The 18,204-nt window shown below is 44.9% G+C and overlaps 1 protein-coding gene across 2 annotated transcripts in view; it reads right to left on the bottom strand.

The window, feature by feature from the left end:
- Window positions 1–18,204, bottom strand: part of ITGB5 (integrin subunit beta 5) — a 123,140-nt gene that overhangs the window by 49,106 nt on the left and 55,830 nt on the right. For both annotated transcript variants that reach the window (XM_055259688.2, XM_055259690.2), the window contains exons 6-8: window positions 7,841–8,002; window positions 6,271–6,366; window positions 4,163–4,252 (exon numbers count right to left, since the gene is read on the bottom strand). In XM_055259688.2, coding sequence (XP_055115663.2) covers window positions 4,163–4,252; window positions 6,271–6,366; window positions 7,841–8,002 — 348 coding nt within the window. The remainder of the gene's footprint in view (window positions 1–4,162; window positions 4,253–6,270; window positions 6,367–7,840; window positions 8,003–18,204) is intronic.

Here is an 18,204-nt window from a genome sequence, read left to right on the forward strand (position 1 = left end):
ATTCCCATGACCCCTTTCCTTCTTTCATCAATTTGCTAGAATGGCTCACAGAACTCATGGACACACTTTGTTTACACTTACCCACGTATGAATAAGAGATAAAGGCTGCAGATGAACAGCTAGATGAAGAGAAACGGGCAAGGTGTGTGAGAAGGGTGCAGAACTTCCCTGTCCTCTCTGGTGCCACTCTCCAGGAACCTGTCCCACAGCTTTCCCAAGGCCCTCCAAATCCAGGCCTTCTAGGTTTTCACGGAGGCATCGTTACATGGGCATGACTGATCACATCTCTGGCTACTGCTGATCCACTCAACCTTCAGCCCCTCTCCACCTCCCCAGAGGTCATGGAGTGGGGCTGAAAGTTCCAACCCTCTAATCACATGGCTGGTTCCCCTGGCAACCAGCCCCCATCCTGAGGCTATCCAGGAGCGCCACCCCAAGAGTCACCGCATTAGAACAAAAGATGTTCCTATTACCTAGGAAACTACAATGGTCTTGGAAACTGTGTCAGGAACCAGCATTAAAGACCAAATATTATAACAAAAGATTCTCCTAGTGTCCTTATCTATAAAGGTTTTAGGGGCTTTATATTAGGAACTAGGGGTAGGGACCTATATATATATATCTTATTATACCACAGTATCACAGGTTCTAATCAACACAGAAAACCAACATACCCCTAACATGACTTCGACCAACTGAACTTGCTTCAAAGATCTTGCAGTTTCACATTTCTATATTTAATATATATATTTTAAATTTCACCTGAAGGGAGGGGTGGAAGAAGGGAATTATCAAGGGTCACTTTTTGGAGTAATGGACATGTTTAGTATCTTTATGGTGGCGATGGTTTCACCGGTGTATATCTGTGCCAACACTCATATTATACACTTTAAATCCGTACAGTTTGCTGTATGTTAATTATATGTCAATAAGGCTTTACAATTCTTTTCCACTGGATTTGAATAGTTATTGTTGAGAGTATTCTAATAATCATTTCTTCTTTTTTTTAAGAAAAAAAAAAGAGAGAGAGAGACAGAGACTCACTCTGTCACCCAAGCTGGAGCACAGTGATACGATCATAGCTCACTGCAGCCTTGAACTCCTGGGCTCAAGCGATCTTCCTGCCCCAGCCTCCCAAGTAGCATGCCCAGCTAATTTTTACAAAATTTTTTGTAGAAGCTAGGTCTCACTATGTTGACCAAGCTGGTTTCAAACTCCTGGCCTCAAGGGATCCTCCCAGCTTGGCCTCCCAAAGCACCGGAATTACAGGTGTGAGCCACCACGCCTGGTCATAATCACTCATTTTTAAAAGTGCTGAGTTTCAAAGTTCATTCATAAGTCATCAGCTTCATTTCACAACATGTTTGCTTACAGGAACCAGTTTAACTCGCAGAATCACGCGACAGTGCTAGGTTCCCACACTTCCTCTGGGAATTCGTTCCAGGTTCCAAAAGCAGCTCCAGCCCAGAACGATTGTTCCCTGTACTCATCCCGGCTCCCCACTCCCCATCAGCAGGGAGGGATCCACACTCCTCTCCTGGCCTCTGCCTACCACACAGGGAATGCCTTCCCTTCTCACTCCTTGACCCTGGGTCCCTGGATTTCCACTAAGAAAATGAATGTAGATATATGAGAAATCCTGCTCAGGGCTAAGTACTTATGAGATCCCATGCAGGAAACAAATAAGAAAGCCTCCTGCTCCCTGGTTTTCAGCGGTCCCAGCAGGAGCACAGACACACAGAACCTGGCAGTCACATAGAAGCTGGCTGAGCAGTGTGCCTTCCCTGCTGCTGCAAGGCTGCCCAACCAGGTCTATGGAACTGTGTGCCATGATGCCTTCTGATATCAAAGCCGCCAGGAGCAGGGAGCCTGGGCCTTCACCAGCCAATGCTCTTGGGGAGCCCCAGAGCTCTGAATTCAGGAGGTGGCTGATGAAGAAATGCTGACAAGTGGCCCCTCCACAAAAGCCTTAAAGAGGGACCTCACCCCACTCAACAGAGCCCAGATGAGCTGCTCTTCAGCCATTTCTTCCCAAAGGCCCTGACTCAGCAGGAGGCAAGCGGTGGCCTCCCTGCCTGTGAAAGTGGGTCCAGCAGCAGTGCACCTTCTGCCCCGTGGGGTCTCCCAGCTCTGGCATCCTCAGACGGAAGGGGAGAGTGGCAAGGTAGGGGTTCTGGCTCTTGATTTGGTTCTTAGTTCAGTGTCCAGAGCTTGAGACCCAAGAGGCTCACAGCTCACACCAGCTCACCCCAGGAAAGAGGGTGACATTCACAGGCTGCCCCTCCTTCCTACGCAGGCTCACATCCCAAACCCTCTCTGGGTGTCACACTTCAGCAGACCTATTGTGCCCACATAACCAGCTTACATGTTTCCCCCCTTCCTGAAGTATAAAGCAAATCACTCACCATGGAATCTGAAAGTCACTACGGTGTAAAGTTAATTAGGAAACCCTGTCTCACTGCACTCTAGGTTCTGAAGTGCCTATGGGATCTGGTGAGGCTCTAAGGGCCAGAGAACAGAAAAGAGGATGTTAGTATGAGGGCACTGGGGTAGGAGAGAAGGAAGTCTTCAGTTTCTCACAATAGGAAGTTCCAGGAGTATCTGAATCTGTGAGAGCAAGAGGACCCTTGGCTACAACAGATGGGGGCAGTGGGAAGGGGGAAGGAAGGAAGGAAGGAAAAACAGGCCAAAAATCCTCACTGCTGCCCACCCGGTCACCTTTAGGACACTGAGGCTCCAGGGAACTAAGCGCAGGGCTGGCCACACCCCAAGCCCCAGGGTTCCCCCTAGCTGGGCAGTACTTTGTAACTCAAAACAGGGCCACATCGGCAGGTGGACAAGGCCAACATTGGGAAAGGCCAAGCTCCAAATACTCATTTGTAGTCAGTCACTACTGGGAAGGCAAGATGACTTTTCTCACAGATGTGTGATGCCATACTGATTCGTTAGGTTCCCAGGTTAGCCAGAAAAACCTATTTTACCTAAGTTTAGGATTAATAATGTTCCTTAAGCCACACTTAGTCTATGTATAACTTAGTTTTAACAGGAAGATGCACTCTGAATGCCAATTTAGAAATTACCTGGCCCCTTGAGCAGGTGGGTAGGCAATGGATGCCATAACCATCTTGGGACCCACAAGGGAAGGGATAGCAGAGGGTCCACACTTCCCAGCACAAGAGCTCTGCCTGCCATTTGCCTGAGAGAAGGTACGTCTGAGTCAAGTACTTCTGGAGTGTCATGAATTGAGGGAAAGGAGGGTAGGGAAGGGAAAGGCTTGGGAAGTGAGTCTGTGGATGCGTGGCTTGGAATGTGAAAGTGATTCCTAAACCACATCTATAAGAACTTGCACTTATTGTATTAGGACCAATTTCACATGATATGTTACAATAGCATAGAATTTAATAGCCCCATTCACAAACCCTCTGAAAGGACTTCATTACAATCACATCCTAAGTAGGTAGGCAAAACATTGATTCTTTGGCCAGGCATGATGGCTCATGCCTGTAAAGCCAGCACTTTGGGAAGCTGAGGTGGGAGGACTGCTTCCAGGAGTTCAAGATCAGACCAACCAGGGCAACATAGTGAGACCTCATCTCTCTATCTATATTTTAAAATTAAAAACAAAAACAAAAAAACGGATTGTCAATTCTCCCATGTTAGTCTGCAGCTCTATGCTGAGCTCCATGAGCCTGAGGGATTCCCATCCTGCCACTGTGAGGTGAGCTCAGTGTGCAAGCTTTTCACTTCTTGCAGCGTGGTCCTGTGGCTGGTGGATGCTCTGCTCCCGCAGGCAGGGAATACGGTGGCAGCATTAGCCTAGGCACTGGATAGGTGGAGAATACCACTGCCTGCCTACGTGAGGTGTCAAAACCTAAGCACTTCCCAGGCCGCCAGCCTGAGTCTGAGCCACTCCTTGGCTCACTGAGATCTGCAGATGAGAGTCAAGATGGCAGAGGTGAGAGGGAGACTCATCAAGCAGGAAGGGTTTCTCCACCCTGACCCTGAGTGAAGCAGGAAGAAGATACCAAACTCAAGGTGACGGGGGAGCAGAGCCAAGAAGAGCAGCACGGTGAACTGCCCACCTGAGCCCGCGGCAGCTGCAGGGCCTCAGTGGGAGGGGGTGGAAGGGAGGTGACAGTGGGGGAAGAAACTGGTGACTTACGTTGTATGCATTAATAATCAGTTGAATAATATTTTTGGAGTCTCCGTCTAAAATCTCCACCGTTGTTCCAGGTATCAAGGCTGTAAAATTCTTGGGAAAAAAAGTAAAGAAAAGAAATAAGTTCATTTTGCCCGGCCAACCATCAGAGTGAGCATTGCTACACTGGGCTAGAACAGTAAAGACTCCTAGAACCATATCCTGCCACCTTCTCCCACCATGAACTGAAGATCCCAAAGGGAAAAGCAAGAAGAAATGGCACAGAGGAAGAGTTGTTGCAGTAGGCTGTGGAATATCCAGCCCTATAGATCCATAGGAAAGGTGCTCACAAGATCTTTCTCTAAAAGATAATGTCTTAAGACCCCGCCCCTCCCACGGTAACAGACAGCTCTCTAAAAGCCCATCTTCTAAGGTCGACAGCTCCTGACAGTTTCTTGCCATCTCTCCCCTGGTCTCTGAGGTATTCACAGGTTCAGCTTTCAGGATCTGCTCAATCTATTCAGAAGGAGTAAAAAGGGCAACTTTTCCAAGGGTCTCAAGTATAGACCCTTTCTTTAATAGGAAGCTGAGATACGAATGGTGCCCTCCCACGGACCTCTGAGGTCCTGTGGCAAAGGGGCAGCCTTGAAGTACCCTCCTTTCCTCTTTCATCTGTACTAACTCCTGAGTCTTCCACTTCTAACAGTGACAGAGACATCCACCACCCTCTGCCTGCCTTGGGACTGGATGGGCTTCCTCCCCCAAGCAAGGTGTATTTAGCTCTGAGGAAGGATGCTTAAGCCAAGGTGGACTTCTTCCCTCTGGAAATATCTGGAAACCCAATACAGTCTGTGCAATTGAGCCCTCTAAAAACATAAAACGTTATTTGTAAGTGAATAGCTTTTTGTTTGTTTTTGTTTTTTTTTTTTGCGACAGAATCTCGCTCTGTCCCCCAGGCTGGAGTGCAGTTGCGCAATCTTGGCTTATGGCAACCTCTGCCTCCCGGGTTCAAGAGATTCTCCTGCCTCAGCCTCCCCGGTAGCTGGGATTGTAGGCGCACACCACCATGCCCTGATAGGCTTTATCCTGCTATCTTCCACTAAACAAAAAAAGAAAAACAATCCTTCTCCCTTGTTTCATCTTCTAACATTGATTTGGACTAAAGGAGGATAAAGAACTCAAGAAAATATAAGTGGCATTTTATCAGTGATAATCTCAGGCAGGAGCAATAGAAAAACACAGTCAGACAAAGGTTCTTTTGTGGACATTCAAGAGCAAGAAGGAGAGGGAACTATGGCCAGCTGTTCTGGGGGTGGAGGGTGGAGAGGGATTCCAGATTAAGTTCTCATTGCTTCATCACGTAAAAGAATCTCAGAGGCGAGTTTACATTTAGCTTACATGAGCACACCGAGGAGATCTGTAATTCAAACTTGGCTCATCTGTGACTGTGAGGAGCACGTTCATGTGGGGAGTTTTTGAAGATGGTCCAGGGTGACCCAGGAACAGTTTCTTTAGACGGAACAGATCCATACCCAGACTGCTCTATTCACTCAGGACACTTATTTGTTTCTTTGGGAATTCCTGCCCCAGACTAAATGGGGCAGTCCAGGGTGACCCAGGAACAGTTTCTTTAAATGGAACAGATCCACATGCAGACTGCTGTATTCACTCAGGACATTTATTGGTTTCTTTGGGAATTTCTGCACCAGACTAGCCCACTGGTCTCCTATTGTCTGCAGGCTCAGGCATAAAGCTCTGGAATACCAAGATTAGTGACGTAGCCTGATGAGATGCCTTATTTTTCTTTGTGTATATCTTCATTTCATTTTATATTTTCCTTCTCTAGTAGAGTGTGCCTCCCTGTTTCCAATTCATCACCCAAAAAACTGGGAATTCATGCTATTTTCAAGGTTTTTCTCAGAATCAAATTAGATACTATATGTTCAAATTTCTTGTAAGGTATTCACTGCTATGCGAATGCTTAATTGTTTCCTCCTATTATTTTCCATTAGATCAAGACTGGGCTATATTCCACCCCTCCTTTGAATTTCCTCCATATAGGCAGAGTTGTAAACACTCCTCACCACCCTCTTCACCCCACCAATCACTAGCCTCCCTCCCTCCCAGCATACCTTGTACAGCATATAATGGTTTTTCGTCACTGCAAAGATGAGGTTGATGTTGTTCTCTGCCAATTTCTCTCCAAGCAGGGCAAGGGATGGATAGTCCTAAGGCCAAGGCAAAAGTCAAGGCTATGATATTCCTAACAGGTGTAAATACCAGCACCTGGCTCCAATGCACAGTCAGCAGCCAGCATTTGCCAGGGAAGCACCTTTTCCTTAGGTGGCCCCTTAGAGTCCCTTAATAACTAAGCCTTCTTGGTAGCTCCTGAACTGAGGAACTGAGTAGAGGAGACCCTCAAGGAAAGGACCCTCTGGCATCCACCAAACTAGATTCACTGCTTTCACCCCAGAGTGGAGAGGTGATGAGTGGAGGTTTTCCATATCTTGTCTGTGTCTCCATCCTTTCAGCAGGGAGGGGGACAAGTGGGGACACCCTAGAGAACAGCCACCACATCCTACCCTCTGTCATCGGTGCCTCTTACCCTTCCTCTCTCCTCTAAGACTTTTCCTCTCTGCCTCCTTGCCCTATTTTCCTTCTCCTATGCCTAAAGCTTAGGTCTGCCAACATCCCCCACAGGTCCTGCTTCATCCTGCTTGTGGCTCAGATGGGCAGAGGAGGGTGCCGAGCTCTGGACTAAAAGTTGGGCCATGGGGCAGAGGTGCAGAAAGAGGAGGAAGAGAGGAAGCTGAGAGGCAGTTTAACAGTGTCCTGAGGGATTTTGAAGACTAATGATGGGTACAGGAGTCCGCATCTGGTGAGGTCCTACAGTTATAGTCCTTTTTTCAGATTCCATTATTCCTAGACAAAATGGAAGGCTTGGGCACTGACCACCTCTTGAAACTGGAGAAAATGGGCTTCTCTAAGGGAGAAAATTGGGAAGAATTCCTCTTTGGCCACCAGAATGGATTTGAGAAAGAAAAGGGTGCAGATTTTGCGGGGAAAATTGCATAGTGAGTATGTAAGATCTTGATCATTGTTGGGTCTGGATGATGGGCATGTAGGGTTCATTTTACTTGTCTATTATTATATATGTTTGAAATTTTGCACAAATTCTTTTAAATTGCATAGTTGTGGTTATAGACTGTTGGGAGTAGATGGTCCTTGGGACCTCTTATTCCATGCAGAACACTTCTGCTCACTACTGACACTGACAGGCAACTCACCACCTCTGGGAGCCCATGTCTAGAAGTCAGGAAGTCCTGCCCTATAACTTCTATACCAGTTGTGACTTCTGCAGGGGCACAGCACCCACCCTCCTTTAAGATACCCTCCCCACTATGAGATCTATCCTGTTTCCCCGGGCCACCCGTATCCCAACCAAACACTCTCCATTTAGATGCACATTGGCAGAAAGATGAACAAGCTACAGAAATCCCTGAGAAATGTTGTAAGTCAATTAGGAGTTCTGGAAACCCAGTTGGAGAAGATTGAATAATGAAACCCAACACCAAGAATGGATCAGAAAGCCAGTGAATACTGAGGGCCAGAGGAAGGTTTCAAGGCTGGGCAAGTACTAAGACCATGGGCAGGGTCACGGGAGAGGCATCAGGGAAGGGGGGTCTGGTCCCCAGCACTCACCATCTGGTTGGATGCAGTGTACTCGTTGGCCTCGTTTAGGTGGCACTGGCCATCGTGTGGCTGCACCAGGCCTCCCAATTTTCCATCCAATGCGATGTGGGGCACATCATCCGTTGTGAACACCAGCAAATGCAGTGCATCTTTTCGCCAGCCAATCTTCTCCTGAAGGACAGAAGGTGGATGGGTACACCAGTCTTTCTGCCCAGTTCTGCCCTGGTCATGCAGGGCACTGGCCCCTCTCCAGGAGTCACGGCCTGAATCAGAGGCATTCCCCTTGCCATGTGTACCTGGGGCACACTCACAAAACCACTAGGGAGGGATTCCACAGGGGCTTCGAAGAGACATAGCCTGGACTGGGGAAGCCCAGATGCACACAGACAAATGTCCAAGGCTTTGCCCACTTCGGCCCATGCACCTGAAACCCCCTCCCTCCAGCCCATCATACTCCTCTCTGCTCCTTTCACTGATGACCCTCGAGGGCTGCTCCTCCTGGACGCTTCCCCTTTTGGCCTCAGCTATTCTTCCTTCTCCAGAACAACCTTTAACGTTCCCCCCTACCAGCTCCCCCATCAACATCCCCTGGTTGGCTGGGCTGGTCTAAGATGACGGTTAAGATGGTTAAGTCCCCCCATTAGACCTGAGTCAATCAGAACAGAGAACTCAAATGACCAATAGGTGGGTTTGTCTTTTGAGGGTTTGTAAAACCTGCCATCTATTCTGGTAGATATAAACCACTCCAATCGTTATTTGAGCCACATTGGTGTTTAAAGTCAATCAGATCCCTATTCTCCCTTTACTGCTCCACTATCTGAAATTTATCCAGTCTTCAGACTGAGGCACAGCTGAATACAGTCTGTATGAAGGACTCTGCATTTTTCATACTCAGCCACTGTGGTGCCAACTCTACACAAAAACACTCCCAGTCATCATTTTTAGGAGCAGCTAGACCTTGATACAGAGCAACAAACACTGGGATATGGTCACCTTCTTAGTAATGGTGAACGGGCATCCCAAAATGCGTCAGTAGCAGCATAAATAAATGAAGGATTTAAACACTGCTGACAGTCTTCTATACCTGCACACTTGCTATTGAAATAGGAGACTGGATTCACAGACCTTACAGGTTAAAAGCTATTGCTCTCTTATGACAGATGAAGAGTAAAGGGTATGATCCTCTCTTACTTATCATCATAATGGTGGATAAAACAGCCAAAACAGCTATGACATTTTCTCACTTGCTCCAGAGGCAGCATGGAAATAAAAAATAAATAAATCACAAAAGAGCCCCCCAACATGAGGAGGAAAAGAAGTTTGAAAAGAAGCCAGTGAGGACTGACAGCCAGGAGGCCTATTGTGAACAAAGGGATTAGCCTTTTGGGGAATCAGTTTCCTAGACACTCAACATTCATCCAGCATTCAATCACTGATCTCTTACTGCATGCCAGGCCCCACAGAAGACACTGGGTCCACAGAAAAGCTAGTTCCAGACCTCAAAGAGCTTATAGTCAAATGGAAACAGCAACTTCAATACGCCATGACAGGAGTGTTAATGAAGGAAAGTCCAATGCTAAAGGAAGCCAGGGAGAGGAGGAGGAGGGAAAGGCTTCCCAGCACAGATGAAACTTAAACTGAGCTGGAAAAAATGAGGACACTTCAAGGAAGCTGAAAGAGGGTGGGATGGCTCACACTTGGAATCCCAACACTTTGGGAGGCTGAGGCGAGAGGATGGCATGAGGCCAGGAGTTCAAGACCAGCCTAGGCAACATAGGGAGACCCCATCTCTACAAAAAATATTAAAAAATTAGCCAGCCATGGAGATGTGCCCCTGTCATCCCAACTATTCAGGTGGCTAAGGCAGGAGGATCACTTGAGCCTAGCAGTTTGAGACTGCAGTGAGCTATGATCATGCCACTGTACTCCAGCCTGGGCAACAGAGCAAGATCCTGTCTGTAAAAAAAATAAATAAAAATAAAAACAAATAATTTTAAAAAAAATTTAAAGGAAGCTGAAAGAAGGAATAAGAAGGGAGAAGGCAGAAGAGGAAGTGGGCATTCTAGGTGCTAACAGAAGCTCAGAAGGGAAAGGAGCACAGTGAGGAGGCCAGACACATTTTAGGAACCTGGAGTGAGAAGCCTAGAAGGTCCCTTACTGCAATGAAATGCTAAGCCATAACAAAACTACTTATGGCTAGGAGTTGGAATAGTGGTTCTCCTTGCTGTCAGGATTGGAAGGGGTCACAAAGAGGCTTTCAGGGTGCTGCTGATGTTCTGTTTCTTGACCTTGTGGGCATTTATCAAGATGTACAGTATATATATAAACTATATATAGTTTTCGGTGTGTATATTTTGATAAAGAGTTAAAACCTATTAAATAAATAAGGCAATGCATTATAAGCCATGGAGTGTGGAAAAGAGGGAGCCAGATACTTGGGAAATAAAACACAATAGAGAGAAAGTGTAAACTAGTAGAGTTTTTCGCAGGAAACATGTGAATCTGTTATCCAAAAGGGCACAGCCATGTGCTCAACACCCTAGCAAGGAAGCAGAAAACCAACTTTTAATTTGACAAATTGTATTAAGAACCTTAAAGAAAATCAGAGACCTAAATAAATGGACAGAGATATCATTTCAGGCTTGGAAGAGCCAATGGTGTTGAGATGCCGTCTCTCTGCAAATTGGTTTATAGATCTGACACAATCACAATCAAAAGCCTAGAAGGCCTTTTTGAGAAAATGACAAGCTGATTATAATATTTATATGAAATTGTAAGCAATGGAAACTAGCCAAACAATTTCGAAAAAGAAGAACAAAGTTGGAGGACTTACTATCTTAGGTCAAGACTTCTTACAAAGCTACAGTAATCAAGGCTATGGTAATGACAAAATAGCTGCAATGACAGAATGCATAGATCAGTGGAACGGGATAGATAGAGCAAAAATAGATCCACACATATCTAGTCAATTCAGCAGAGAATACTGGAACTGGACATTCATGTGCAAAAAAAAATGAAGTTCAACCCACACATCTCACCACACACAAAAATTAACTCAAAGTGGATCACTGACCTAAACGTAGACCTAAAGCTATAAAACTTCTGAAGGAAACCTAGGAGAAAATCTTTGTGACTGTGACATAGGCAAAGATTTCTTAGATAAGATGATTCATAGGATAAAAAGTTGATGAACTGGGCTTAATCAAAACAAAAACTTATTTGTTCAAAACCTTCTTTGAAAAATACTGTTAAGAAAATGAAATGACAAGGCACAAACTGGGAGAAAATATTTGAAAAAAATAAAATCTGATAAAGGATTTGTTTACAGAATATATAAAGAACTCTCATTAGTCACTAAGAAAAAAACCAAACAACTGAATTTAAAAAGTGGTCAAAAGATTTGCACAGACAATTCGCCAAAGAAGAGATATGGGTGGAAATGAGCACACGAAAGGGTTCTCAGCATCATTAGTCATTAAGGAAATGCAAATGTAACCACAGCGAGATAGCCATTAGATCCCTATTTGAATAGCAAACCAACAAACAAACCCTGACAGTATCAAGTGCTGATAAAAATGTGGAAGGAGGCGCCGGGCACGGTGGCTCGTGCCTGTAATCCTAGCACTTTGGGAGGCCGAGGTGGGTGGATCACGAGGTCAGGAGATTGAGACCATCCTGGCTAACATGGTGAAACCCCATCTCTACTAAAATACAAAAAGTAGCTGGGCGTGGTGGTGGGCGCCTGTAGTCCAGCTACTCAGGAGGCTGAGGCAGGAGAACGGCATGAACCTGGGAGGTGCAGCTCGCAGTGAGCCAAGATCAGGCCACTGCACTCCAGCCTGGGCAACAGAGCGAGACGCCGTCTCAATAAAAAACCAAAAAAAAATGTGAAATGATTAGAACTCTCATAATTGCCTATGAGAATACAAAATGTTTCACCAACTTTGGAAAACAGTTTGACAGATTCTTACAAAGTTAAATATACACTTACTATCAATCCAGCAATTCCACTCTTTGGCATTTACCCAAGAGAAATTAAACTTTATGCTCAAATAAAAACCTATATGCAAATATTTATAAAAATGTTATTCACAGTCATCATAAACTAGAAACAATCCAAATGTCCATCAGTAGTCAACGGACACATCATAATACATCCGTACAATTAAATACTACACTGCAATAAAAAGGAACAAACTACTGATAACACACCACAACATGGATGAATCTCAAAGCATTACGTTAAGGGCAAAAAGCCCGACTCAAAAGGCTAATTCCATTCATAAGGTATCCAGAAAAAAAAAAAATACATGGACAGAAAACAGATCAGTAGTTGCCAAAGTGGCTTAGTGTCATGGGAGGAGATGGATGACAAAGGCATGCTGGGAAACTTTCTGGGGTGATGGAAATAATCCCTATCTCAATTGTGGGGGTAGCTATAAGACTTTATACCTAAAAAGGGTCAATTTTACTGTGTAAATTATCCTTGACTCAGTGATTCTACTTCAGGGGAATCTATCCACAAGAAGCATTCTGAAATACATGCAACAGTATTTTTATTAATAGTGAGAAAAAGGGAAAGGCATGAATATCCTACTGTGCTGGAAAAGGTAAATAAACTCAGATATCTTCTCTACAGCCATCAGAAATTATTCATAGAAAGTATAAAATTATGTGTAAATATCTACAATATAAGATGAAAACAAAGAGTTTAGCACTACAATTGTAGTGTGATTACAAACTACTTAAGAAACAAGCGTAACTCTCCATTAAGAGAACAAAATACCCCATAATGTGGCTGTGGTTGGGACTGGGGTTAAGGTTATAGACAATTTTTTGTTTTCCCATTATTTTCCAAGCTGTCTTTAATAGGTGGGCACAACTTCTGCAAAACTGGGCTCTGAATGTGGCTCTGTCATTTAACTTCTTCAGTGTCCAGTTCCTCCATGCCAGCTTCTTGAGGGTCTTGTGGGGACACAAAGTGGGGTGGCAGTAAGAAGACAGAACAATGTGGAATTTGGGTGCCTTCTGATGAGCATGTGAATTTTCTTGCTGCCCCTACTTACCTGTGCAGTTCCAGCCAACTATTCAACACCTCAAAAGCTTTTATCTTATCAGTAAAACAGGAATAATAATACAAAACATGTACTGTGCACTTCCATTATTTTACTTAATCTTCACTGCAACCTTTGTGACATAGGTAATACATTGCAATCTCATAGGTAAGGAAACTGGCGTTCAGAGAGATGAAGTGACCAGCCCATCAACTAGCAAGGGCCAGAGAAGCCAGATTCAGACGACCAAACTCTTGCCCACATTCATATACAGAGAGGAACTGTGCATGTAATAAATGGGATAATTCATAAATGTGCCTGGTTCATGATAGGCTCTCCACTTGTGGCTGCTGGATCCAAAATAAATGTTTGTTGAATGGAAGGTTGCATCTAAAATGGAAATGGCTCCACAAGTGAAGGATGGCTCAGCATAAGCATAATTCTGTTTTCTGTGAAGTGGGCACTTGTTATGTAAATGGCGTTAACAAACTTGGCCCAGAGGTTGGGCTGCTGCGAATGAGTCAGGACATGCTTGTTCATCACCCAGGCTTTCAGGCTTGGAGGCTTTACAAGTGGTGACTCCACAGAGTATTTACATTAAAAATAATTTCCCTTATTGTTGGGTTGGCTGGCAGAGCTAGCTGTTTTGGAGGCTTGAGTTCTGTATTCCATGTTTGGGGAAGGAAGCAAAAGTGAGAAAGTGGATTGAAAAAAAAAAAAAGAAAACAATGAACTACAAATGGAATATAGCATGACGGCCAGAGTACATCAGCTTTGGAACAGATTCTGAGGTCAAATCTTTGCTCTATTCTAACTGTGGGCCCCTCAGTCAGTCACTTCACCTCTCTCAGCCTCAGTTCTTCATCTGTAAAATGGAAATAAGCCTGCTTTGCAGAGCTGTTGCTAGGTTTAGACAGAATGTATTAAAAAGTATTATAGTTAACACATAAAAGGGACTATAAAGGGAACTTGTAATTATTATTCCAGGGCCAGTAATAATTTTTACATCTCTTCTCCTTTTACTAATTGATATGTGAAGCTATATAACTGTTACAGGGGATATAAATTATTGCATGCTAAACAATTTAAAAGCCTTGTATTAATTCAAAACTATAGTAAGATCCTACCACATGCCTTTAAAGTATCTAAAATTTAAGACTGATCACATCAAATGTTGATAAAAATATGTAGAGACTGGAACCCTCACACTCTGCTGGTAGGAATGTAAAATGATAAATGTTCTTTGTGTCAGGCCTCTGAGCCCGAGCTAAGCCATCGTATCCCCTGTGACCTGCACGTATACATCCAGATGGCCCAAAGCAAGTTAAGAATCACAAAAGAAGTGAAATTGGCCTGTTCCTGCCTTAACTGATGACATTCCACCACAAAAGAAGTGAAAATGGCCAGTCCCTGCCTTAACTGATGACATTACCTTGTGAAATTCCTTCTCCTGGCTCATCCTGGCTCAAAAGCTCCCCCACTGAGCACCTTGTGACCCCCACCCCTGCCAGCCAGAGAACAACCCCTTTGACTGTAATTTTCCACTACCTACCCAAATCTTATAAAACAGCCCCACCCCATCACCCTTCGCTGACTCTCTTTTCAGACTCAGCCCGCCTGCACCCAGGTGATTAAAAAGCTTTATTGCTCGCACAAAGCCTGTTTGGTGGTCTCTTCACAGGGACGTGAAACTTTGGAAAACAGTTTGGCAGTTTCTTAAAAAGTTAAAGACCCAACACATGACCCAACCATCCCACTCCTGGGTACTGACCTAAGGGAAATGAAAGCATACGTCCATACAAAGACATGAACATGAACATTTATAGCAGCTCTCTCCTAACAGGCAAAAACTAATGTTCATCAACAGATGAATGGATACATAAACTGTTGCACATCTATGCCATGGAATACTACTCAGCAACAAAAGGAATGAATGGATACACTAACAGCATGAATGAATCTCAAAATAACTGCTAAGGGAAATAAGGCAGGCAAAAAGAGTGTATACTAGACATGAAATTTGAGTAAATGCAGTCTAGTGTGTAGTGACAGAAAGCAAATTCATTGCCTGGGGTAAGCGAGACAGGAGGGAAAGGAGGAAGAAATGATGATAAAGGGGCACAAATACACTTTTAGGGGTGAAGGACATGTTTGTTACCTTGATCGCGGAGTTGCTTTCATGAGTGTACATAAATGTCAAAATCTGTTAAACTGTACACTTTCAATATGTGTAGCTCATTGTACATCAATTATACTTCAATGCTCTGGCTGGTCTTGAACTCCTAGGCTCAAGCCATCGCAGTGCTGGCCTCCCAAAATGCTGGGATTACAGGCATGCACCACCATGCTGGGCCCAAATACTTTTTTATTTGATAGCAGTATCCACACAGAATTTATGTGCATGGGCTCAGGTATCTGGCTAATCTGAGTTCGGTCCCATGTCTCCCTTAAGTTGTTTTTGTGATCTTAGACAAGTTACTTAATCTTCCCTATCTCAGCCAACTCGTTTATAAGAGGGAGATAATAATAGTATTGATAAAATAGGGTTGTTGAGAGAATTAAAGAAGATGATACACATTGAGCAGCGCACTCAGTACCTGGTATGGGATAAATAGTAATTAATAGTTATCATCATAGTATTTCCATGGAGTTGAAAAACTGTTACTTATGTCTATAATTCAGAAGCACATCATCTTATACTTAGATTACATTAATAGAATTATGGATGATGTTTATTTCCTTTCTGCTTATCTACATTTTCTAATTTTTTATGTTGAATATATTCTCTTTTTATAAATAGTTTTTAAAAGAAGGAGAAGACCTATTTATTTAGCTGAACTTTTCTCTATGTCACTAAGTAAAGCCAAAATGTAAACAAAACCAATTTTGCTAAACATGACAGAGGTCAGCCTCAGATGAAAGCGTCAGGAGTGCGTGGGGTGGAAATGCACTGGACGCAGATACATGAAGCCAGGCATCCAGTCAGGGCTGCGCGTCCTGTCACTTTTCTTTGTTCACTGTCAAATTCACCAAGAGATCTATTTCCAACTCCCGCTTCCACACTCATGCGAGGGAACGACCTCACCTGTTTCATCACCCACAGAGATAGGTAAAAGGACTTCTCCCTTCACCTATTCCCAGGATCTCACAGTTCTGGTCCTAGGCCCTAGGATGCCTTTCAGCCAGCGCTCTCCTCTCCATCCTAAACAAACTGGCGTGTCCTCCCAGCCTTGCTCTGATCTCACCATCCCAAGGGAAGAAGTGCTCCTCCCTCCTTGAGGAAACGCAGCCCTGCAAACCCCACTCTCTTTGAAGAATTGATTCCATTGTCACTCTCTCCTCTGGTCCCTTCCATGTGCCTACAAATATGCTCATGGCCCACTAATAACAAGCTTTCTCTTCACCCTGCTATGCCACCAAACTCTCATCACTCGCCTCTCTCTCTAAGACTAGCAGACCTATTCCATTTCCTCCTCTCAGTTCCTTAAAATCTGACCTCACTCTCAGTCATCCATGAAAAGGGGAAGCGGGAATGAGATGGAAGACCAGCCCTTCCCAGTCACTGAGAAAATTAACAAAAATGGACTCCTCCCAGGAGTGAAGACAGGCTTGCTGGCTTGTTCACTTCCAACATCTGGCCCCAGAGAACATACGGACTGGCAGAGAGAGAAACAAATGGTTAGGGAGTAAAGGACCTGGTTTCACTAGTTTGAGGACACAAGCTTCCAGCCTGTGGGGCAATTTGGCTTCTTAAGGCTGAAAGGAGTCACACTCTGTGGCTACAGGTCTGACAAAAAACGAAGCTCATGCAGAGAACCAAGAACAGCTTCCATCCTTCTCTGCCCCACCCTCCACAGTTTGTCCCTGGTCTCTGTCCCACCTGACTTTCACCCACATGGTAAGGTGGCTCCATGCGAAGCCAACAGGAGCCAGGAAGAAGTCAGCTCAAAGTCAGCTGCACTTGGCAAATAAAATGAGCATGTATAGCAGAGTTCGTGGTCACTGTGGCCAAATACAGGGCCGCTTAGAGGGTGCACTGCTGAGAACCAGAGAAGACAGGCTCCAAGGGGCTACAACAGGACAAAAGCACCAATGGATGACTGGGTAGAAAAACAGAGAAAACATGTAGCACCTGAAGTATGGAAGGAACCTCAGAGGTTCTTATACAGCCTCCCATCCAGTGCAGGGATCTTTCCTCCAGCACCTGCCACCTGGGTATGGGGCTCACACACAGACTCACTACCACACTGCTAAGCAGCTCTCCTTGATAGAAAATTCTTCCTTGGCCAGGCACGGTGGCTCACACCTGTAATCCTAGCCCTTTGGGAGGCTGAGGCAGGTGCATTACCTGAGGTCAGGAGTTTGAGACCGGCCTGGCCAACATGGTGAAATCCTGTCTCTACTAAAAACACACAAGTTAGCCAGGCATGGTGGCACGTGCCTGTAATCCTAGCTACTCGGGAGGCTGAGGCACGAGAATTGCTTGAACCCAGGAGGCGGAGGTTGCAGTGAGCTGAGATCAAACCACTGAACTCCAGCCTGGGTGACAGAGTGCAACTCCATCTCAAACAAACAAACAAACAAAAAAACAAGAAAATTCTTCCTTACATTGGACTCCAACCTGCTTTCCTGTGGCTACCCTAGTACATCCCCTGGAATAGCCAAAAGGGTCTATTCCCTCTTTTATAATGATATCTGAGGTCAGTAGCTGTGCTACTTCCCATGGTGTCTCTCCTCTGAGGATGTGGTTCCCATGCCTGGCACCACCCACTTATCCCTTTTGCTCTCTCACTGTCAATGTCTGTCTTAAACACAGCTCCCAGAGGCAGGCCAGGCATGGTTCCCTGGATGTGGTCTGACCTGCACAGAGGAACTAGGCTGAAAAAGTGGCTTGTGGGCTCTGAATTGGACCTGGATCATGAGGCCTGTGTTTGGCAGCTGAATCTTCCTACTGGCTCATGTTAAGCCTGCGGATCCCCAGGTCCATTTCATAGTAACTTATTTACACAAATGGACAATGGCAGAGCATGACAAGTGAGACAGGCAGATTCAAGGATGTCCCGTGGGAAAGTGCAGGGGAAGGCCCAGACCACCAATTCCTGGGAATCTGAGGAAAGCCAATGTCCCACTCAGCTGTCAGAAAACACAAGTGGGGCCTGCCTGAACATGGGCTGGCTCACTGACCTTGGCTTGCTAATTCAAACACAAGGGAGTCCCAGAATAAAGATGCCATCCCAGAGACTGTAGCTTTAAATTTCTAGGTTCTGTGATCCCGAGGTCAATCTCCCTAATTAAAATTAACAATTGTCCAAATGAAGA

This window comes from Symphalangus syndactylus, chromosome 21 (genome assembly GCF_028878055.3).
Source record: "Symphalangus syndactylus isolate Jambi chromosome 21, NHGRI_mSymSyn1-v2.1_pri, whole genome shotgun sequence".
NCBI lineage: Eukaryota > Metazoa > Chordata > Mammalia > Primates > Hylobatidae > Symphalangus > Symphalangus syndactylus.